The 22,984-nt window shown below is 38.0% G+C and overlaps 3 protein-coding genes across 4 annotated transcripts; 2 read left to right on the top strand and 1 right to left on the bottom strand.

Moving 5' to 3' along the window:
- Positions 1-371: 371 nt before the first annotated feature.
- On the top strand, positions 372-3,903 carry LOC126409721 (uncharacterized). Its single transcript, XM_050075673.1, has 2 exons — positions 372-697; positions 3,529-3,903. The coding sequence occupies exons 1-2, from the start codon at positions 606-608 to the stop codon at positions 3,719-3,721; spliced, it is 285 nt and encodes a 94-aa protein (XP_049931630.1). The 5' UTR covers positions 372-605; the 3' UTR covers positions 3,722-3,903.
- Positions 3,904-6,043: 2,140 nt separating this feature from the next.
- On the bottom strand, positions 6,044-11,518 carry LOC116265609 (autophagy-related protein 8C-like). Of its 2 annotated transcripts, none has more exons than XM_031646338.2 (6): positions 11,360-11,518; positions 10,113-10,171; positions 8,062-8,117; positions 7,927-7,979; positions 7,420-7,538; positions 6,044-6,356 (listed from the first exon to the last, which is right to left on the bottom strand). In XM_031646338.2, the coding sequence occupies exons 2-6, from the start codon at positions 10,147-10,149 to the stop codon at positions 6,262-6,264; spliced, it is 360 nt and encodes a 119-aa protein (XP_031502198.1). In that variant the 5' UTR covers positions 10,150-10,171; positions 11,360-11,518; the 3' UTR covers positions 6,044-6,261. The 2 variants fall into 2 exon arrangements, with proteins under 2 accessions (XP_031502198.1, XP_031502207.1); XM_031646347.2 differs by lacking the exon at positions 11,360-11,518 and adding an exon at positions 11,129-11,340.
- A 3,283-nt stretch (positions 11,519-14,801) lies between these two features.
- On the top strand, positions 14,802-16,554 carry LOC116252298 (uncharacterized). The gene has a single exon (XM_031626463.2). It carries the CDS (start codon positions 15,721-15,723, stop codon positions 16,231-16,233), a length of 513 nt encoding a protein of 170 aa, XP_031482323.1. The 5' UTR covers positions 14,802-15,720; the 3' UTR covers positions 16,234-16,554.
- The last annotated feature ends 6,430 nt before the right edge of the window (positions 16,555-22,984 follow it).

Genomic DNA, 22,984 nt, shown 5'->3' with positions numbered 1-22,984 from the left:
TCTTCTTGAGAGAAACTTCTAAATTATGAGCGAGCAAAGGGGAAGCCAGCCAGCCAACCACATGTGGGATACACCCACTAAAGCTGACCCCGACCTGACCCTGACCCTGACCCTGCTGCCCTTCCGGTACCATTAATATAAAGAAGACGCCAACGTCAAGAAACAGGTACAATCCTCTTGGTTCACGCCATGCTGCTTTTCCAGAGAATCTTCGAAGCTGCCCTCTGATCACAAGGAAAAGAGCTTGTGCTCGAGCATAGCCACAGCAAAGAGCATCAGAGCCTCCTTCCCCTTCTCTTTCTCTCTCTTACAGTCACAGGTGAGCAGCTTGGGCAGTTCCTTTTGCTCCTCTTTGCTAGAATCAAGTAGGTTTTGCTTGTTTTTCCTCCTGGTAATCTATGTGCTCAATTCTTTGCTTTTCTTCGTGTTGGTAGCGTTGGTCTGCATGTATTTAGGAGTGGGTATTCATCTTTTCTTCTCGGTTGTTGTGGAGACGGTCTTCTTTACTTTCTTGGTGACTGTGTTATGCATAAAGACTAGAGAGTGAGGCTGATAGGGTTGGGTCACTCCTTGTTTGTGTGACGCTGTTATGCGTAGTTGCTGATATGACGGATATAGAAGGTTTATTGTTCGATGGCTATCCGTACCGTGTTTGGGGCTGTTGCTTTCATGTCCATATAAATGGATACCGTGAAAGGTTCTGGAAGCTTAGTTTTACTCTAAACTTGTTATTGGGGATGATGCTATGATTAATCCCATATTTCCGGGATTGTGGGGACTAGATGTAAAACTGATGCTGTTTCTAGTTTATATTCTTCCGTATGTGTGTGTATGTTTCCATCTACTTTTGGGCATCCGAGAGTTTGCATGTTATTTCAGCAGAGATCTAAAGGAGAAAAATGAATATGATTTTTGAGCCTTACAACTCTGTGAGTTGTCTTTCCTCGTTCTCTGTATATGTCAAGAAGTATAGGCAACCATGTATGAGTCGTCTTGTCTTTCTCTTTTACGGGTTGTGTCCCTTTGCTTGATTACTGTGGTTATTTACTTTTGGTTCTCAATCACCGCTGTTGGTTCCATGGGATAGATTCATTTGACACCAAGGGGTTACCTGGCTGAGGGGTGCTACTGTAGTGAGTTCAGAGATCATTGACCATACATTCAATTGATTCCTCTGGTACTTTTACTGCCCCTCTTTTGGTTGTTGAAAAGGCTGTCAATCTTGTTATCTCAAGTTGCTAAGATAAGGTATCGTACAGTTATCAGAGTAAAAGCCCGAATGCTGCTAAGAATATGTTCTCTTGTTTATCTTTCTGGATGGTATAGAAATTCTTTTCTTGATAGGGAAGGTTGTCTTGATTGAAGAACCGTAGTATTCTTAATGTGAAAAGCATAGGAAAAGGTTCTCTAAGTGGAGCGCACAAATGATGGATGATTCCATGATTCTTTCAAATCTATGTGAAAGAGGTGGGAATATGGGTTTTGTTAGAAGTATTTTATGTTGATTTAAAAGCTACTGGCTTTAGAGTAGCGCCAAAACAATGGCGTCAACAAAAAAACAATCGAATTGTATTAGCGTATCATCAATTCTCAAAGCTCGTATGTAACCCAGCCCACTCAAAGCCACCCGGTCTTGGTAGCAAGTGTGAATCTCTTTTGTCTACAATTTTATCTGTTTAGAAGTTTATCATATTTTTGTTTGGTTCTTGAATTAGATTCTATTATTTCTTTGCTGTGGAACAATCATGTTAAGAACATAAACAGAGGAGTCAAATGGTGGTTCCTTTCATCTGATAGATAAGAGGTTTGAGGAACCTTTAGAGCTTGGCCTACAGGTTCTTGGTTTGTTTCTCATGTAGCAGCACTCTTGTGGAGGTTGCTGACATCAAACTGTACTTGCATATTCCAATGAGATTAATCCATTGACTTTTCCCTAATGTGTATTCTATGCAAAAGAAACATTCATTGAATGTCCTTGACTATTAAGAAGTTAGACCGTGCTGGATATTTGTGCATAGGAATGGTGTTTTTACTCCAATTTTATGCAAAAGCAATTCTGCCAGAAAGTTAAAGGATCATACAGTGGCTTTCTTCTTTTTCCAAAACTCGACCAAGAAGTTGAGTTCATAAACGTGCTATTCTAGTGATATACTTTTGTGACGAAATGTCCTCGCATCCACACATTTCCTTTTTCTAGTAGTCCACCAAGAACCAGTGTTTCCAGAACAGTTCCCAAGTGGCAAGCACTATAGTGGTTGTATACTTTGGTCGCCAGATGTCCACAAGTCTTACGGTCTTACTCCTCTTTACATTAAGGTTTTCTTAATAGTTTCCTGTTACCACCTTTGTTGTTTCAGATCAAGGTTTTGTTGATCCAAAGACCTTGGCAAATTGTTAAGATAATTTTGAAATCATTTTTGGATTACTAAGTAATTTTGTTTAGTGCAAGCTTAAGAGGTAAACCCTCTAGGATTGTCATCTCACGGATGCCTTGGAACTACTCTGTTTATTGTGTTCTAACGATCTCTCTTGGATTAAGGTCCATATGCCAGCAGATGGCTTTCATTGAAATACTCAACATTGTTTTGTAGAAGTTAAGTGGCTGATAGATAGATTCTTCCTGCACTTAATATTAATAGTGCTTATATGAACCTAACGTATCAAATTAAGCCCGTGATGGATCACTCAATGTGCAAGCATGAATTTCCTTTTCTGTTGTGATGCATGTTTGTTTGTTGGTATGCAAGTTCAATTTAAAACAACTGTGGCTACAGTTTGTAATAAGAGTTGCTATTGGTTTCTTTAATATCAACGTGACTGATCTATTCATATGTCCTAGATTCTTCTGAGATGCTGACCTCAAGTTAAACAACTTAAGCTTCAATTTTTTTGACAGATGATATTGCCGTAACTTTTTGCTCCTGATCCATGTCAAGTGTTTCTATTTTCTGTCTCGTTAGGCTTAGAGAACAGAAATGCAATGCATGGCACCATTAATATATTCTAGATATTGATGTAACTATTTTACAGCTCAGTTGTGCATTTTGAACACTGAGGATGGAACTTGCAGGCATTTGCATTCTCCCTTTCTGATGGACAAGGCTGATAAGACTAAAAATTGAAGGCAACAGCTGGCTAAAACACCTGATACAACTGGCATGCAAAATGGAACTTAATATAACTTGGTTGCGAACTGTAAAATGTAAACCCATCTAGAAATTATTGCTGTCACCGAAGATATGCTTTCTTCTAGAGATTCTGTTATCATGCTGAAGACAAAACGTATATGACCGTCCAACTTTTACCATTGTTACAGATTGTCACTTTGTGTTGATGTCATGGTATAATTTCTCATTTGAGGTCTACTTGTCACAGAATATCTCTCGACCCTGCATGTGATGACCTGGCTTTTCTTTTGTTCTGGTCATTGGACTGCATATGTATACTTTTTTACAGCATTTGCAGTTCTTCTTTTCCTTTTCTCTTTTTCCCCTGAAGTCTTGTTTTTGTAACCAAGTGTTTTCGCAGTGGAAGTATGGGATCAACCAAAAACAAGGATAGCAAAATGTCTGATATGAATGCCAAGATGAAGACTGCTGCAATTGTGAGCATGGAAAAGGCTAAAGCCGCTGCAGTCTTTGGTGCACAGAAGGTTAAGAGCGGGACCACTTTTGGAATCAAATGGGTGAAGACCCAGTACCAGAAGAGGACATCCAAATGATCTGTCACTGATCTTCATTCTTTATCTTTGTGCCTACCATGTGATTGGATTGTTGAAAACACTCTTCTTTGGACGTGAACTTTTTCTTTCTATGTGGTTTCCCCTTTTCTCTGTATATTTTGAATTTTGTTCATAACTTTTCGGTTACCTTTAAGTTCTCAGTTTTTTGCCATTGTTGCTAATATGACCATTCTACTCGTGCTTGTTCATCTACACACACGCATAAGACATGTAAACATGCATTTGAGAGCTGCAAATGAGCTTGTACTGGCATATAAGCTTGTGGATTGTATAAATATGGACGTGGAGTCGTCTAGGAGAAATTTGGCACCAGCTGTTTAGATGCAAATCACTTGTTCATTGGTTCTTAAGCCTCAAAGAAGTTCAGTTATTATTATGCATAGTGTCTGGTATGTATGCTTTGACTTCGTCTTGTGCAAAAGAACATTAGACAAATATCAATCAACCTAAAGCCTATCAGCTTTTAATCAATCAGCCTAAGCGTACTGAGATTGAAGATCAATAGATATCAATTTGACCTGTAGATGGTACAAGTTGGAGCATTTCAATATTTACAAAATCACAGTATAACTTTTTATGACGTCTCACGCTCAAGCTTATGTATTTGTGTAAATTGTATGGGCAATGTATGTGATCCATTAGCGGAAGCTTATACTTAAGCTCGATGTCTTCTTTATTGAACCACAGAAATTTGTTCAGAACCTGGGTTTTCTTATCATTAAAGCTAATCAATCTTCACTCGTATTTTTCTTTGTTGTACCCAAGCCGAAAACATCTTTCTTGCTGGTTGGTCGCAATGTTGCTTAGATATTGGGATCTACGCTTTAGCAAGGTGTGCGTTGGAATGCTCTTATTGGGAATCTCTTTACTTCAAGTCTAGGGAAGTGGTTGAGTGTCGGAATGCTCATTAGACTCAATTGTTGCTTCCTTTCCATTCCAATCTATTCGACGTTGACCATCCTTCTGCTGGCTTCCTTTCAGTTGTCACACTTGAAGCCTCATCAGTCTGTCTCGTGGAGTTCTGACAAGGAATGCAAGCGGGTCGGGTTTAATACTGTGATTTGTGGGTATCTCGTTGTTGATCCGATCCAGTAATCCACCTAATTGGTTTTATATACTGGCTTGCATTGGATGCTTTTCAACATGGAAGGTTCCATGCCTGATTTGCAGTTTTCGCATTGAAACCCCATTTTTGACTTGAGTACTAATAAAATAACTTAGTTTTGCCTAAGGAAAAACACAAATAAATAAAGATGAAAAGAATTCGAGGTTATTTAAGATCTTTTAAATCCCTGATCTCTAATCAGGTTTCGAAATCGTATGTTAAGGGGAAAAACCCCCAAGGATTCCACGGTGGATTTGTAAACCTTGTAGTCTGGAAGTCCGTTTATCGCAAGTGAAGCCCCCTCCCTTCTTTAATCTATAAATATAAGTTTGCAACATCCGGTAATTTCATGTCCTTAATTCAAATTTATGACTTTTATAACTACGATCTTAAGATAAACCCTTGCCAGTCAATTGACCCCTAATGGCGTATTCAAACTGAGGCCACAGCTCATATTTGAACGATATAGCTGTTGAACGAGCCCGATGACCACGGCCTAAACCGCTATATCTATGGGAGTCTTTGACCTATAGATTGTTGAATCGGCTGCTATAGTACAAAATCTTGATAGCCATTCAGGTAAGGCACTGTTCAAACTTCAAATAAAGATCGTGCAACCTCAACGCCCCAACTGCAATCGGGTTTCTGGCTTTTCTCACCTTCTGTAGGCAAACTCCCATGGACATATAAAAGGGATGTTACTTTCTACGCTCCTCTTGTGTACTTAAAAGTCCTACACTCCTCCTGTGTACTTAAAATACACCTCCTCTTTGTGCCCTTAACAAAAAACCAACACAACGAGTAGCCGGAAACCCCACATATGCACTTGAAGAAATCAACCGGAGGAGATTCAATGCTCACTCATCCAAGCAATTAAAACAAAACTATAGGAGGTTTTCTTTTTTGAGGTCATGATGATGGAGACAGCTATTCTCATTGAAAAAGAATCACCTTGCCCACTCATCCCAACAATTCAAAGTTGTAAAGGTGTTGCAATGCAACAACCATATTCATTGGAGGCCTGAACTGCAAACAACAATCAATAGTTTGCTCAGCCTGTTAACAATCAGCTAGAGCTCACAAAGGAGCAACTGTCACCGAGCTTTGGAGTGCATTGTGTGTGTTGACAAGCTAGTAGTATCTGCAAGCTCCAAGTGAGACAAAAATAAACAAGATAAATATGACATACCAGGATATTGGACTTTTGAGACGCACAAGGAATTTATTGATAGGTAATATCAGTTCTTCCCGTTGATATTGTGCTCAAGGGAGAGGAAGAGACAAAGTGGAAGACTTTACTAGGTTTTGGTGATTCATCCAAGGAGATGAGAAGACAGAGAGAACTGGAGCGATAAAAGAAGAATGTACAATATTATTTTCATTATGTAAGGGGGAGACTGCGTGTTTGCTGATCTCAGAACATTCCGAATGTGTTTTCCCCACTGTAGGTCATATAAAGAAAGCCGTCTTCATCTTTATGCTCCTCATATATAGTAGACATCAATGAACCTGTAATAAAATAAATTTTGGTTACTAAATTGAAGACTAATACAGTAGTCGCAATGGAATTAAAAAGTGCTCACTCTCTCTCTCTCTCTCTCTCTCCCTCTCTCTCTCTCGCACACACACGTCAGTAGCACAAAATAGAGCTGCTGAAGCTCAGTGCACTATTGCAGGTAAGATGGACGCCAGGCAAGTTCTTAATCCAGTTAAGCCAGCACAATCAATCATCTTTTCACCCCATGAGTAAATGATCACTACGGTACATCTCCAATGTAATGAATATAAGAAATTAGAAAATGGATCCTGTGGTGCAAAACCACCGAAAATGTAGATCACCATATATAATCCAGCAGTATAAGACCATCCTCACAGGTCATTATCTTATATCACTAGAATCGTGAATTCATACTGGACACAGGAAGGTTAAAATGCAGATATATGTCCACTGACCCATATGGCTCAAACCAAATGTTTGTCCAATCCAAGAGTCTAGGGCAGAAACGCCGGCCACAACAATAAATTACAATATTACCCTTGGATTAGGGGGGGATCAGGCTCCTCACTCCTCCAACGATGTGCCCAAAAGAAAACTCAGATCTATCTAGTAAGGCCAGAGTAGGACTTCAAACTGTTGAGTTACAAACTTGAAGGATGAAGGCAAAGACGAGTGATGAGATTTAGACTCCTGGATAGACCCAATTCTGATAAATGGAAATTGCAACTAAGCAGCAGCTATAGAGAGAGCTCATAATCGCTTAAAACCAAACATCAACCCACACTAGTCAATCATGTGATGAGACTTGCAACATAGCCAACTTAAACAGAGCTGGTCAACCTTGTAACTTGGAACATGTACATCACATTTGAAAAGTGATTTATTTTTCAGACATTAACCATAGCAGGTTCACAAAGCACCGCTACCTTCATTTATTCAATTTACTAACACTAAACTGACACACCCAAGTTCATAAGAGCACCACTTTCCAAGAATGTATTTTGTGTTTATGAACCATCTCCTAGCACATGCATGCACATATTATAAAAAGTAACATTTTTTGTTGCTTCTTACCTGTAGGAGGCAAAACATTCTTCACAAACACGAAGATGGCTTTCTCTGCACTAAGCTTTATCCTCTTCCGAACAACATAAACAAACTGCCCTACAGTAAGATCAGCAGGAACAAGATATCTGCAATGAAAACACAACTAAAAATTTAGTATTTCTCCTAGAAGGCGTACTCTGGAGTTGGGCACAGGCAGATGCCAAAGTACTCCAGCATTCAGGCAAGCAAAAGAAACAACTTGGCATTTTCCATCCTATAGCATAGTCATTTCAAATTCTAAAGTTCCACTAAAAAGAGTGTTTTGAAATGGTCAGAAGCCACAAGATAATAATAGGGAAGAAATTCAGTTTCACTGCACTATCAATCACATTGATCTCTTCCTTGTTTTGATGATAAATTATTACATAAGGTTTTCTTTTTCCTTTTTTTACTGATAAAGGCACACCAGTATAGAATCATGCCATGCAAAACTTCAGAAAATACACAAACAAATCCAATTAAAAATTAACTGACTTCTTCTTATCAATGTCTGGTATGTCAGTTCTGTCAGCCTTTTCAACAATAACCTGACACAACAAGAAACCACATATGTGTTGATTAGAAAATTATAACACAGAGAAAAACAATAACAAGCGAAATAGTTCTTACTGGTATCCTGTCTGGGTATTTCTCCCTGATCCGTGCAGCTTCAGCCTGTCTTCTTTCTGAAATTACACATGTAATATGATTTAACAAGAGATCAGTAGTCCTACTCCTAGGTGCAACAAAACCAATTGGAATTGCCAAATAACCATTAAATATAGCCTTTAAAAGGCCATAAAGTAGACATTGCTTTAAGTTTTAACTTTTAACGTAAAAAACAAACCAATTACAGGCATTAGTTAACATTTTAAAAAAAAATGTACCTGAGAAGTTGTCCAGCAGTACACAAATCCAACCATCCCCTTACCAACAACTTGCCTCGACAGTTGTATATACATTTCTAGGTATGCTAACATAAGCTAATACTATAAACCAGTGTCACTCATATTGTTCTCAGACTTTTACTGGCGAAGTTTTCCTCCCTTATTAATTAGGAGGTCTGTTTCTCTTGGGAAAATCTAAAAAATTCAAAAAGGTTAAAAATACAAAAAAAACATAAAAAATATAAAACTTAAGTTTTCTGCTTTTTTTACACAAATAAAAATCCAAAATATTGGATATGTAAAAAAAACCTCAAAAAAATGACATAAATTAAAAATCTTTTTTTGTCAAAAACAAGAAAAAGATGACAAAAAGCAGTTTTTTTATTTTAGTGTTTTTCAAAACATCTCGATTTCTTTTTCTTATTTTCCTTTGTTTTCCCTTTCTTCTTCTCTTTCTTTTAAAAGAATGCAATATTTGCTACAGTATTACAAAACCATAACCAGAACCATATTTTCAAGTATGCCAGTCTCAAGCACATCAGGTTTTCTGAGAACCTACATAAAGAAAAGGTATAAAACAGAAATTTTAGAATACCACAACTATATGTCAGAAAAAAACTCATAGTTCTTTCTGTGAGAGCTGAGGATTCATCTACAGAGGGCACTAAGTTTGTTACCGGTTCCAAGTTAACCAAAGTAATTCTTCATGTACAGAGCGAACTACAGCCCTAACTTCGAACTTGTGGGGAGTCTGGTGACTAAAATGATGAAAACTCTTAACCAAATTCTTACAGATACAAATTTTGGTAGAAAGCACACCTTCTAAGCTCAGACCATCAAGCTTTTTAAGGAAGGACTACACCACAAGAAAAACTACACAACAGAATGGCAGAATTGGGACTTCATCCAGGGTCTTCATCTTGACACCCTTCACATTTCCCTCTTGCCATCGGCTCAGTGGTAAGACCAAGTTACAGGTTATTTAACAAAAAGTAAGTCTGATGCCTTATAGTAGGTCAACATTTCTGACAGCAAGCGCATGATGATCCACCATACAATAAATTCAAGACTGCATTATTTTTTTCAAGGAAACAATTATTGTTTCTGGTTTTCCATATACAACTATATTAGCCTTCCAACAGAAAACATGATTTAATTTTAACTTGTGTTAACATATCTAACCATAGTTGTTAAAATCAGTTTCTGAATTGAATCATTTTTCAAAGAGATTCAAGGAATAGGCCAAATCAAATCAAACTGAAATAGTTTTTAAATTGGAATATCTATCCTAAGAGAATCTCAAGAGTATCTCCAGAAAAAAGATTGCTAGGAAGACTTGATGAATATGACAAAATTGATCAAACCATAACATACAAAATTCCATATACAACTATATTAGCCTTCCAACAGAAAACATGATTTAATTTTAACTTGTGTTAACATATCTAACCATAGTTGTTAAAATCAGTTTCTGAATTGAATCATTTTTCAAAGAGATTCAAGGAATAGGTCAAATCAAATCAAACTGAAATAGTTTTTAAATTGGAATATCTATCCTAAGAGAATCTCAAGAGTATCTCCAGAAAAAAGATTGCTAGGAAGACTTGATGAATATGACAAAATTGATCAAACCATAACATACAAAACACCAAATAGAAGGCCATCCGAACCAGTTTTGCTGTAATGGCAATACCTAATATATAAACTTAAGCTGCATCATGCAGCGATGTCACATTGGCAACGTCTAGCATATATTAAATAAGACCAAGAAGAATGTAAGCAAAGAGTACTAACCTAGAGGCTGTTCCAACTTGAATGAACTCTTTGCCATGACGGTTCCCAGCTAGTCGGCCCTGTCTCAGGAATGTTATACATTCTTCAGTTCAAGGCAAAGTCAAGAAACACGACCAATCGACCATAAACAAATGAGGAAGTCCAAAAAAACAAAAAAAAAAAAATACTGAAGCACCACTTCAAAGGAAGAGGAAATTAACAAAGGAGAATTATTGCGGAATAAAGAGAGAAGGAGAGAAACATAAACATTTCCTCATGGTGATTTGTCAAAGCCGTAAACAGTAGTCCATTAAGGTGGGGAAAAAAAGTAAAAGGTTAAACGTCTAGCAAAAGAAAAAAACACGAGAGACAAAAGCGAAGGACAAGACGGAATCAAGGAATTGTCTTCTGAGTGAAGGGAAACCACTTGATACTACCAAGACAGCCGCAAATTAGAAAAGAGAAATACGGGAAGAAAAAGAGAAAAAAATAAGAACTAAACATGTCGCTGGATAAAAAAAAGAGAAAAGCAAATACTCAGCGCCGAGAAAGAAAAAATAAATTAGAACCATGAAGCTACTAATGCAAAATATTACAATAAACAGTTCAGAAGATGTCAAGCAGAAATCAATACAAGAAGTACAAAATGGTAATTAGTAGCGATTTTCTCATCCACCAAACTTAGCAACCATTAGTAGGATCACCGCCCTAAGAAACAGAAAAAAAAAAAAGGAAAAAACCACAAAACAGCAATTTCATATCCAAGAAAAAGCACAGCCACCTTTCGCCCTAACCCTCGATACTTGCACTCCTCCTCCCCAGTCCCAAACAAAAGATCCAAAACAGAGAAAGAGAAAAAATCAGCAACAACCGACATATATCCACTCCTACAAGCAACACGGGAACGCAAAGAGAACGTAACAGAAGAAAAAAAGGAAAACAATCCCACCAGTCCTATGGAAAGAATAAGAGGAGAAATTCAGAGTGAAAATTGTCAACTCTAAATTGGAAAACGCCAGAGAGAGAGAGTTTTCCACCTGATTAGGTGCAATCGATCAGAAACGCTCACGAAATATATAATACTGATCCTCTAAACACCAAGGAAGAAAAGGGGATGCGGTGACAAGCAGAAGTCCTAATGCGAAGAAAAGAACAGTAAATCAAAGCACACCAGAACACCGATCAACAGAACCATTCCCATCCGAAGAAAAAACCAGCAGAACAAACGGAGGAAGATAATAGAAGGGAAGAATGGAAAGGACCCTCACCTTTGATTACAATGATAATGGTCGTCACGATCGCGCAAAGGGGGGAGGAAAATCCCCAAGCCCCCCAATTCCGTGCTGGAGAAGATTCCACGCAAAAATCCGATGCCAGACGCAATCGCCCCAGTTTTCCCGTGTAATCGCTGCTTATTTGCTTTATTTCTTATAGGCAGGTTTCATTTTCAAAGGGACACCAAATACTTTATTCCATCTCGGAAACACGGCGGGATTTCAGAGATTTTGTAGAGTTTCGCACCCAAAGTTCTCAATTTCTGTCAGCTTCTTGTCTGTGATGCGATGGGGACTGTTTGATACTGCTTTATCATCTACACGATGTTTATAACATTTTATGACTCAATTTCAATTTTTAAGTTTGTGTTTGATTCCCTCAAATATTGCTACTGTTTTTTAAGATCCTCAATCAGAGGTGGAGGGAAGAAGGGAGGTCCCTAATTCTAGTGGCGGAGCTAGAATTTTTTTAGCTACGAGGTACTTTTATAGAAATTTTCATTTTTAAAAGTGCACAATATATATAAATGAATAAATAATTGTAAGAAATTTATGTAAAAATAAATAAATTTCTTTTTTGGTGTGGGCAACTGCCCACACCAAACTATATGTAGCTCCTTCTTCTTCAATTTCTTTTTTTAATTTCACATGTAAATTTTAAAAAAAAGTCATTTATCTTATATAAAAATTTAAAAAAATGATATTTCAGTTCTTATCAAAGTTTTGAAACTATAATTTGGCGTTCCTAACGAAAAAATCTTGACTCTGCCCTTGTCCTCAATTTAAACAAAGTGAAGATCATCTTAGTAGCATGAATTTTAAATCCATGTTGCATGTTAAAAACCAAAGAAAGTCTGACCTTAAATTCATGGATTTGAGATCCTAGGATTCTAGGATTACTAGTAAAAAAGGACAACCTAAATCAAATTCACAAAACAATAACAAACTATTATTGTTGCTAAGACCATGTTGCATTCCCCTTAATTACTTTAATATTAACAAGATTACATGTCTAAAATGTGATTCCAAATTCTCACTTAATTTGTCACGACAGGATGTTGAGTTCTTTTGTAAGTTATAACTCAAACAAATTTGCCCAATCTCATTCGGCATGAGGAAATATGTTAAGCTTGTCTAATATCATTCGACTGATAAAGCAATGTGCACGAGTTACCTTATGTGATTAAATGTCGTTTAATTTCAACCACATTCTTCAAATCCTGAACATGCCATAAAAGTAACTTCCAATCTCTTGCTAGTGGACTTGTGTTAATTTGTACACCCAAGTGTGAAGAGCCATCATTTCACGCGAAGTGGTGAAACTTCACTTGCCAAAGTTCTTCAATTTCAAGTAATAAAACATTAATGTGGGCTACCTTCAATGTTTCTTTATTTTTATATTTAAATATTGGTTCTGTTGTATACATAATGTCCTTTTAGATATATAAAATTTGTGAATGAGTGCTGCTTTAGAATTTTTTTTATGGTTCCATCGCTAGAGACACCACAGCTAAAATAGGAGACCTGATCGTGCTGATCTGATGTATTGTCCTATTGTGACCTACCCTTCGATATTGGATAATCTCGTGATAAACTTATGAGGTTGATGGGATATAAAAATATTTAAAACAAACAAATGTAATGTGCTAACATGTTTCAAAATGTCATAGTATGTGAAATTTTCAGGATGTTGCATGCAGTTGGTATCGTAACGTAAATCCAATCATTTTTATTTTATTTTAATGTGTTCATGGCGAAGGCAAATTTGCGCTCAACGTTAAACGCTTGCTTTTGGATCTGATACAAGAACTGGAATCAAATCCCTATGTAATGCCCTATCTAAATCGAAATACATATACAAATGTCATATTTCAAGACAACTCATGGAAAAAGGAAATAGCCATATCACAAATGGATTGACTAACAAAAGCTCCTAAATAGCCATATCAAATCCTATGTAATGTCCTCATCATAACATGTTGTACAGTACTTAGTGAAAAATATAATACCATGGTTTAAATATATGATAAATTTCAAGTAATAAAACATTATAACGTTATGTTTCGGTTTTCAAGAAAAAAAAAATTATTAATTTCTCACCTTAAGTTGCATAGAAAGCCAGCAGATATAGCTGCAAACTGAAAAGCAGGAACATGTTATATAGATCGATGTGAAAGACTATGCCAAGAAGCAACTTAGTTTTCTTAAGGTTATTGATTCATTGGGAGACAAACATATTTGTTGTAGCCGAGAGCATGAGCAGAAGGTTTGGATTATAACTTTTGTGGCACATTTAATCCAACCTATCTAAGAAAAGAGCAAACAAAATCAACTAGTACTTTTGGTCTCTGGCCCGAGCAAGGATGCGGGTAGTTCACGTTCAAGTTGGATTTGTATTGCACAATCTGAATCCATCTTGTTCTGATAGTCATATCAAGATGGCTTAATTTAATAGTCAAATTAAGATTAGATATCTAATTTCGGATCAGAATCCCTGCAGAATCATCTAATTACATGTAATAGCCAGAATTTGTGTTTGCTGGGCCGGCTCAGTTTGATACATGTTAAATTCATGTCCAGCTTTGTCACCGATTAAGTCAGCCTGGTCGGGTCACAAGTCGAAGCTGAAGCCTGTTCTTGGCCCGGAAGCCTCACTGCCCACATGGGATTCTTCTAAATCTGTAGTTGAAGGGTTGAGCCCTTTTCATTATCAAAATGCTCCATTTGTATAAGCAACTCAATCTCATGAAGCTATGTAACCTCTTTAGTGAAGGATATTTTGATTTTCTCTTTCGTTTCCCCTTTCCAGTGGGAGAATCTATGGATAAGAAGTGGCTCTGGAAGAAAATGTATCATGCGTAACCTGTAAAAACATCTATTGAAATAGAAAACTGAAGTGAAAAAAAAAATAGGCTTTGGAATTTTGAAAAGAAAAATCGATGCTAGACTTCGAAAGAATGAAAACTTAGGGAATTTTTTGGTCGCTGTCTTCAGATGTAACATGCCAACCAAATCTCCGAACTGCCAATGGTTTTTCTTTCAGATTCAGCTTTGGCTGATCAGCAATCGACAATCTATTTCTTAACAAACTCGTTCCTATCTTTTTGCTCTTCCAAATTAATTTTGTGGGTAAAACTTGTCAGCGATCTTTTCAGTAAACAAGATTTTCTTTCCAGTCAAAGAGAAGGCATACAGATCTTTTTTTTGTCTTACTGAGTTCACGACTATGGCAGACTAGCAGACGAATGGGTTTATCTTAAAGATGCAGATGTTAAAACGAAATCACGAAGACGGATTGAACGTGTCAATTGCGTTTAAAGGAGCAAATGAATCTGGAAGACTGTGTAGACGTATACACATACAAATTAAGCATATTTCATTTAGAATTATACGCACACATGCAATTCTCAACAAATTTCAATCATTCCGTGCACGTATCATTGTGACATATAGGGTGCAGAGGCTGCCCATAAAAAGGCAAGCTCACGCCGGAGTGCTTGGGCTCTTTCAGGCCCAAAAGTTCAGGTGATTATTGACAGTTGGTAGCCAAAAGCAGGTAAATGCTCAGTGACACCACTATCAGCGGCCGAGTACCCATTAAAGACCTCAGCACCTTGCCACAGAGAGAGAGAGAGAGAGAGATTTCTGCATTGTGGTAGCAGCCTAGAGAGAGGAATAACAGGAAGAGCTTTCTGCTTGGTGGCAGCAGCCTAGAGAGAGCAAAGAGGGGGAGGAAGATGGTGATCTGTCCCTTGCAGTAGTCTGGAAAGACTCCCCTGCCTTGCAGTAGGATAGAACGAGATGAGAAGACAATGGTTTTCTGTCACATCCATCAGCTTACCTGCGATCCTTCGCTGTTAAATTTGTGGTAGAAACTGAAAGGAAGAACTACGAAAGAAAACACTCTTTCAAGTTCTTAGAGATAAGGAAGCACCAAACCCAACGCCTCCCTTCTTACTTCTTAGGGATAAGGAAGCACCAGACCCCATCAATCCACGACTTTTCCTTTCTTCCAGGCTCTCTCTTTTTTTTCCTCTCTCTCTCCTGTCTTGCGTGACCCTGAAACTCCCCTTTTATCCTCTCCGTGGGACGCCAACTTCAAGAAAGCACCAAAAGACAAAAAAAACAGAGGCCAGAGAAGAAAGAGAAAAACACATGCGAGTGCAAACATCCTCCTCAAAGCGAGTGGCGAGGTGTCAATATGAATAGGGGTCGAACTTTTCGCATCAAACACTTGTACATTTTCTAAAGAGCTATGGCTTAAGTGTCCTCCCATAATCCATCCCAGCCCATTTTCCATTTCTGTTCTTCAGCAGTTTCCCCCCGCAAGGTGTGTTTTTGGGAAGTGGGCAACCATGGCTGATGGAGATTTTGATGAAGATGAAGTGTGGTCCGTCATTGGACATAAGGAGAAGATGGAGGCTGCCTTAAGAGGTAAGAAGAGCAGAGATGCGTCTACAACAAAGAGAGGAGCATATAGCGCCTCTAGGATGATCCCCAAGGTCGGTGCTTCTGCCAGCAGTCCTGAGGGCAGAATTGTCCGACAGTCTGCCCCTGTGAACATCCCTGACTGGTCGAATGTCTACAAGAAGAGTCTGAAGCCACCATGGGGTGTTGACGATGAGGACGAGGAGGATGGTAGTGGCGCTAGTTGCTATGCTCATGGTTTTGAAGATGGTGCTGATAACGATGATATTGAAGAGGGTGATGATGATAGGTTACCTCCACATGAATTCATTGCCAGGAAGCTTGCAAGGAACCATATTACCCCATCTTCTGTTTATGAAGGTGCTGGAAGGACCCTGAAAGGGAGAGATCTCAAGAAGGTCAGGAATGCTGTTCTGACTAGCACTGGTTTTCTAGAGTGAAGTAATATGCCAACCGTTTTTTCAGATTTTCAGACCTCATGGCTTCATGGAACTCTGGCCTTTCTTTCCCTTTTTCTTTTTCCTTTTACTCTGCGTTTTGGTGTTGGTTCTGCCCAAATATATTCTTTCTTTTTTCCTTTTACAGATGATACCAGAGTGTCAGGTGCCACTTTTTGGACCCTTTGGCAGCCTGAGCTTTTTCTCTCTAGTGTCATCTGTTCAGGTTTTGAGAGACAAGGGTTTTATGTCTAATTTATCTAGCTTCATCCTGTTCTAGTTTGAGAGAAATGAATGCCAACTCATGAATAATTTTGATTTCCTCTTCCTTTTCTCTTCCATTGCGATGTTGTATGGCGTTAATTGTGAATTTTGATCATTAAGACCTCACCAGAGCAGGTGGGTCACTGCATGGGAGTGAAATGGCTTCCATTGTTGTGTCCCTCTCTCTTTTTCACTTTTCTTTTGATTCCAAATACGACGCGGTCCTCTTTCAGCCTCTGTCTTCTCTGTGATCCTCGTATCGGAATATTTGTTGTCTGCCTAAGTGGGTACAGGAGGCTTACTCTTAGTCGTCGTTTGACACGAAAGGGCTTTTCAACTGCAGGATATTAGAAAATTCATGGTTTTTATCGTCTGATTTTTTGTCCTTTCCAACTTCATGACTCTTTAATATCCTTGATTTTCAGTGTATTAATTAGCTAGTTATACTTGACATTAATCGAGAACATTCAAAAGAATGCATTTTCGTTTTGTGTGCATCTGGTTTCCCGGCTAACATTCACCCCAGGTAACTATTAAGTTAGTAGCCGTTCAAGTTTCTCGTCACCATGCTGAAAGATTCCGTTAAATGTTAAATCATATGATGACTCCATACTCGCTCCTTGGTCATCTTTCATACGAATCCCTTGGTTTCTGTTTTATATGTTGACCAAAACAAGCACCCGTATCATGTGGTTAACGTCGAAATCTTCACTGTGTGGCTTAGCTTTTCCATCAACGGCATTTTATGATAGAGGTTTTGATAAGCTTTATTAACAAGACTGCTTGAAACTAATGAGGCAGACTGAATTTTGACTGCATCAGCAAGAATCCGATATACGAGCATCAGGACGATCCAGACCCTTTTTTTCTTCATTGGCAAGCTAAGGGCATGCAGATTCCGCCCAGAGTATGTCAAGAAATTAACGCGCTTGACTTCCTTCAAGTTGAAAGTTTTTAGAAGTGAACCCCATATAAAATTGATTAATTTGCATCGTCATCTTGCAGTTATAACTCCAACCCTCCTAAACATATGGAATTGACATATTCATAACAGAGTGAAGAAATAGAACAAGCAAAGAAAGATAAGAAAAGTGGAAGCACAGTTTAAAAAGTCTGATGGGCAAAGCATGAGCGGTCACTTCACAGGTTTTCTCGACGTTTCTGAGTAACTGACAATCAGGTGTATCCAAACTCCACCCTGCAGTTCACTTGGCAACTGTAGAAAACGTATGATCCATCTTAGCATCCAGCAAGTGAGATTGTCTTGGCGAAGAGACATGACATGGTTTATGATGTAATTAATAAGTACTATTAAAAAAGAAGTGCTGGATATGTATGCTACTACTTTTAATACAATTCGAGGAAGATAATTCTGGTTTTATACTTGTTCATGAGTCACATCACAGGCAGAGAACTCCATGGTTGATGGTCCTGGGCATGAAGTCATATTAGAAGATAGAACAAGCAGAAAAGTATGCCATCTTAAGTAACATTCTAGGAGGTTTTCTGCAATTCACAATTACAAACAAAAGCATCCAAAGTATGTTGAAAGAGTCATTTGCTTTTCAAAAACTGTTGCTTAGCCAGACCGACAGACGCTGTGCTTTCTTACAAAAGCTATGCCATCTTAAGTAACATTCTAGGAGGTTTTCTGCAATTCACAATTACAAACAAAAGCATCCAAAGTATGTTTTAAGAGTCATTTGCTTTTCAAAAACTGTTCCTTAGCCAGACTGACAGACGCTGTGCTTTCTTACAAAAGCTTCATAAATGTATTACCTACATTGGGAAAACGTTACGTCTCTTTTCTAGGCTATGGTCCTTCACCTGTGTAAATATGTCAAGTTACCAACCATTTGTCAGACAACTAGGGGCAGGGGACCCACTGGCGGAGCTACCAAGTCTTCAAAAGGAAAGGTAGAAAAAATGAACTGCAGTTACTGCTGCATACGATAGGTTAGGTCCAGATCTCCTCACATCATGGCCGCCTCCGTCATTCACCACGATGCATCTCACATACAAGCAACCTGGTAAATTGTACTTCTTTCAACCAAAAAACTCGACTGTTATTTGGAGAGATATCATTGGTCAAGTTCTGCACCTACTAGAAATAAGAATCCTGTAGACAGATTAGATTTTGATGATTTGGAACTTCACTAGGGGGACTGTGATTAACTCATTGATTGATGGGTTCATCTTTATAGTCCTGCATTGAACAAAAAATATGGAGCTGTAGGCATTCAGGCTAGGAAAATTCTGGAGATGAGAGATCTGCCTTGCGTTTCTTACTCTCTTTTTTTACCTCAATCGCTTTAGCCTTCCTGCATTCTGTATTATGTTCTGTACTGCCCATTGGAGGCATTGATTGGTTGCCTGTTAATTTTTGGTGGGGAGCCCACTAAGTCCTGCAAGTTATTTAAAGATGCCACCTACACACGTGATTCGTGGGGTCGCATGCCCATCACGGGTGGAACTGCACCTCCATTTGGATACAGAGAATAATCCTGCTTCCTCAAAAGCATAAAAACGGGAGTGGCGTGGCCATGAGGACAAAACTGTTTGGTACTGAAGAATTAAGGGCACTTCTTGGAAGCCTCTGGCAGATTGCCGACCTATACAAAAGATCAGTATATATATTGCTGAATAATTAAAGAAGAAAAGATTGATTGGTGAGGAGACAAACCACCCACAGACTTGGATTCTCCTTTTTCAAGCTAAAGCGAGTCTGTGTGCTTAAGATAAGTTCATCTTAGCAGTAGTCAAATTCAGTGCAGAGTTTAGTATTTGGAAAGTCAGAAGAGGGAGGATCAGGCCAGTGGTGGCTTACATGAACTGCAACAATCCCTGCAGTTGGATCCCTTGTGCTTTGGATGGGCTTAGCCGAGAAAGGAAAAAGGGATTCAGCACCTTTGATGCTTTAGATTGAAGAGATCCAAATTCAAAAATGGCAGACTGAGAACAGCTTTCTATGGAATATGATCGTGGTTGGTTATTATATTGGTGAATGACATTCAAGAGAGTTATCTGTAAAGGTGCTCTCAATCAACCTCCTTTATTCAAGAAACTCCTGCACATTTGCCTAAGGTGTAGCTGCACAAGGGTTAGGTACAAGTGGGGTGCAAGTGCAAATGGATTAGGTGTGAACAGTAAAAAAATGTGTGGAAATAAACACGAGTACCACTTGGCAACCTTTTTTCCAAACAAGAGGAAACTGCACTCGAGACGAGAAACTTTGCTGTATTTCCGCTAATTATGTAAAACCTCATGGCTAATGCCTTTGGAATTAAAGTTTCCGCCTGCTTAGAATTGTGCCATTCCTGTTTACTAATTAGATCAGAGTGAAGAAAACTTAACAACTAATAAACCATGACTGTTTGTCTGACAGTCACAGTTCACCCCATCAGGCATGAAGCTCACCCCCACAGCATCAACCCGTTTGGATCTGCTTGCATTGAGATCAAGCCAATAATACTATTTGTAACTAGAAAAAACATGAACCAAGTTGCAGCAGTTTGGAACGGAAAACGGGAACCGAATCTTCAGCCAACCTAACTTAGAAACTAGAGCTCACCATTTGTACTTGAAAAGATATCAGAAACTCCAGTTTTTGCTCAAATCTAGGAGAAATTTGGGCGGTGGCCGCATTTCTAGAACCGTGACAAAACCACTTGAAACCTGTTGTTCCTTTTGTCTGATTGTTGGTCTTCTATAAATTTATCCACCTAGAAAACTTCTCACTCGAATTGTTCTATGCTGTTGGAATCTTTCATCCTTTAGACCACATTTAATAATCGGTAAACTTAAACGGTAGCAGTTACTATAAGCATGACAGCGCATGTAAATTATGAAAGCATGTTACTAGTAAGCATATAATAAACGGGTAACAGACAATGTTCAACAGACGCGTAGTTAACAGGAAATGCTGTTGAACATCCAAGGCAAGCTAAGTGTTTGATTAGTGGGTCGCATGCGAGATGATTAAAGTAGATTAAGTTTAAAGCAAATTTGTACACCAATCGAAAATTTTGTTCTTTACTTGTTTACTGTTCGTCACTAGACAGGGAAGCTGGGGTTAGGCAGATTCCTAGCAAATTATGTTAGTCGGTGCAAATTAAAGGCTTAATTAAGTCCAAATTCTGGGTAGATAGATAGAATGGTAGAAATGTTCTCTTTCCAGCGAGGCACAACCACAATTCAATTATGCAGTGCTTTACAAGGACAACAGCATGAGAAAGCCGAGGAGGTAAAGCAGTGAGACTTGGATAAAAAGTTCTCACTTTCAAGTAACTTTTGTTCCTTGGGGTTGCATGTGAACAGTAAAGTTTCGAGTTGGATCTAGCTTTTACGAATTCGACTTACTCTGAGCCTTAATTTCCCCTCATCTGCTCCCTGTTATACTACTGTCCGTCTGGTTCTGTGAAACACCATTAGTGGGATCATGGCTTCTATTTATTCATCGTAACAATAATTGTAAGGTGTATTGAAGTGGGGAGAGCACTTGTGTTCTTGCAACAGAATGAAGAGGACACCGGAGTCCAATGTAAGTGCCGCATTTTGCCACCGAAGCCACAGTTTCGAAGGTGGTGAAATTCAGATGCGAGCTCAATTTCATGGAGTAAAGATGCGTGAGTTACAAATTCCTGTTATAACCATGCATCTTTCTCAACCAGGGATCTGAAATCCTTTTCAATATCACGTCATATTATACACCAAGAATCCAAGATCTCGTTTAACCTAAGATGCGTTATGCCCCTCAGAGCATAGTATACTTGGGTTATATAATACTGAAAGTATAGTATAGTAAAGTGTTCGATCAATCTAACCAATTTTTACAGGACAATAACATAATGTTATTATTCCATAAATCTGTCCCAAGGATTTGACCAGATTAATGAAACATAATAGCATAGTGTTCCATGAATTTTTTAGGTAGATTTATGGAACAACAGTAGCCAACTGTTTTCATTGCGAAACAGCTCTTAAGGGGTTGTTTGACAGCGAGGATACTTTGTAAATGTTTCGATTAAACCAGATTCATGAAACATTTCTGAAGCTGTCTAATTGACAAATTCTTGACAAACTATGTACCTATAGCATCATACATTGGTGGTCTTTGTTCCCACCGATCAGTCGTCTACAACTTCTATATTCATTTAGTTATTTCTCAAAATCTGATGAGAAAACTCGTAATTATGCATATTTTTCATTTTTTCTGCAGATAAAAGCTTGAAAAGATGAACATTTTTTGTCAGCAACAGCATGTGGGGTTCCAAAAGGTAATTATCAAATTGACATCATTTCGCACTATATCAAAACCTAGGGGCGGGGCTCCTGACGATAAAGTCGCTTAACATGGGTGCGGTTTCTCAAGGTTAAAAGTCAAAATAGGATTAAAGCAAAAAAGACCATCTAAAGTTTATGAATCATTATGTGCAGAACAACTTTTTCAACTGAGATCACCTGACTAGTTGTGTACTTCCACTATACCAAAATATTGTTCTACACAAATATTGCACTTTCTCTAAATTCAAGAAAATTGTGGAACCACCCATAGACGAATGGCTTCTCAAATTAATGCCAAAAAATTTGGCGTCCATCTTGTTGCAAGAATTGAACTTCTGGGCGTTATGATTCTTTTAGTTTTTTTTTTTTTCCTTTTTGCTAAACTAAGTTTTGGCTTTCAAAATAAATTAACTAAATTCTGGTTTTAGAGGCCCATGGCACATTTTTTTCTTTTTTCTTTCTTATTTTCTCTAAAGCCACATAATACTGAATGGTTTAGCTCATTATAGATTAAATGAACGGTAATTAACCACCAAAATGCAGTGTTGCTTTGAGCGCGCAAATTAAGAGTGCACATTGTTATATAATACAGCGTTGTACTTTGCCAATATAAAACACCAAAATGCTATATTAATTTTTGAATAATATAAAAAATTTTAAAAATAAGAAAATTAAATATTTAAAAGTAAAAGTCGCTCAAAATTCTTAATAAATAGTGTATGACGCATGGCAGCCATATTGGCCGGTGAACGAATTGATTTCTAGCCGTTTAATTTAAATTAGCCGATTCACCCCACTCTTTACATCACCGGTCCACAGAAAATTGTTTTAAACAGCACAATGCAATTGAATAAAAAAGTTTGTTGTCGTAAAAATATGGACAGAAAAGATTATGAATACAAAAAATTCACCAAAGACTAAGGGCCAATACGGGTGCACAACTGGAAGTCAGGTTGCTCAACATAATACGTGTCCAAAACATATTGTTATTAATTTTGCAGCTTAGATCGATGGGCTGCATTAAGATAATCTTAAATGTTGTATATTGGGCAATACCGGTTGTAGTTATTATATAATAATAATAAAAAAGTGGTAACTTTCACCAATTTATTTTAATGAATTCGTTCAGAACTAGCACCCATTTACGTGCGCGGTGATTCAAATTCCAATAATAGCTCGGTAATTAAATCCCATAGGCCATAGTTAT

This window comes from Nymphaea colorata, chromosome 1 (genome assembly GCF_008831285.2).
Source record: "Nymphaea colorata isolate Beijing-Zhang1983 chromosome 1, ASM883128v2, whole genome shotgun sequence".
In the NCBI taxonomy this organism is placed as follows: Eukaryota; Viridiplantae; Streptophyta; class Magnoliopsida; order Nymphaeales; family Nymphaeaceae; genus Nymphaea; species Nymphaea colorata.
The sequence above is the reverse complement of the archived record's forward strand: the minus strand, read 5'-3'. Positions and strand labels throughout refer to the sequence as shown.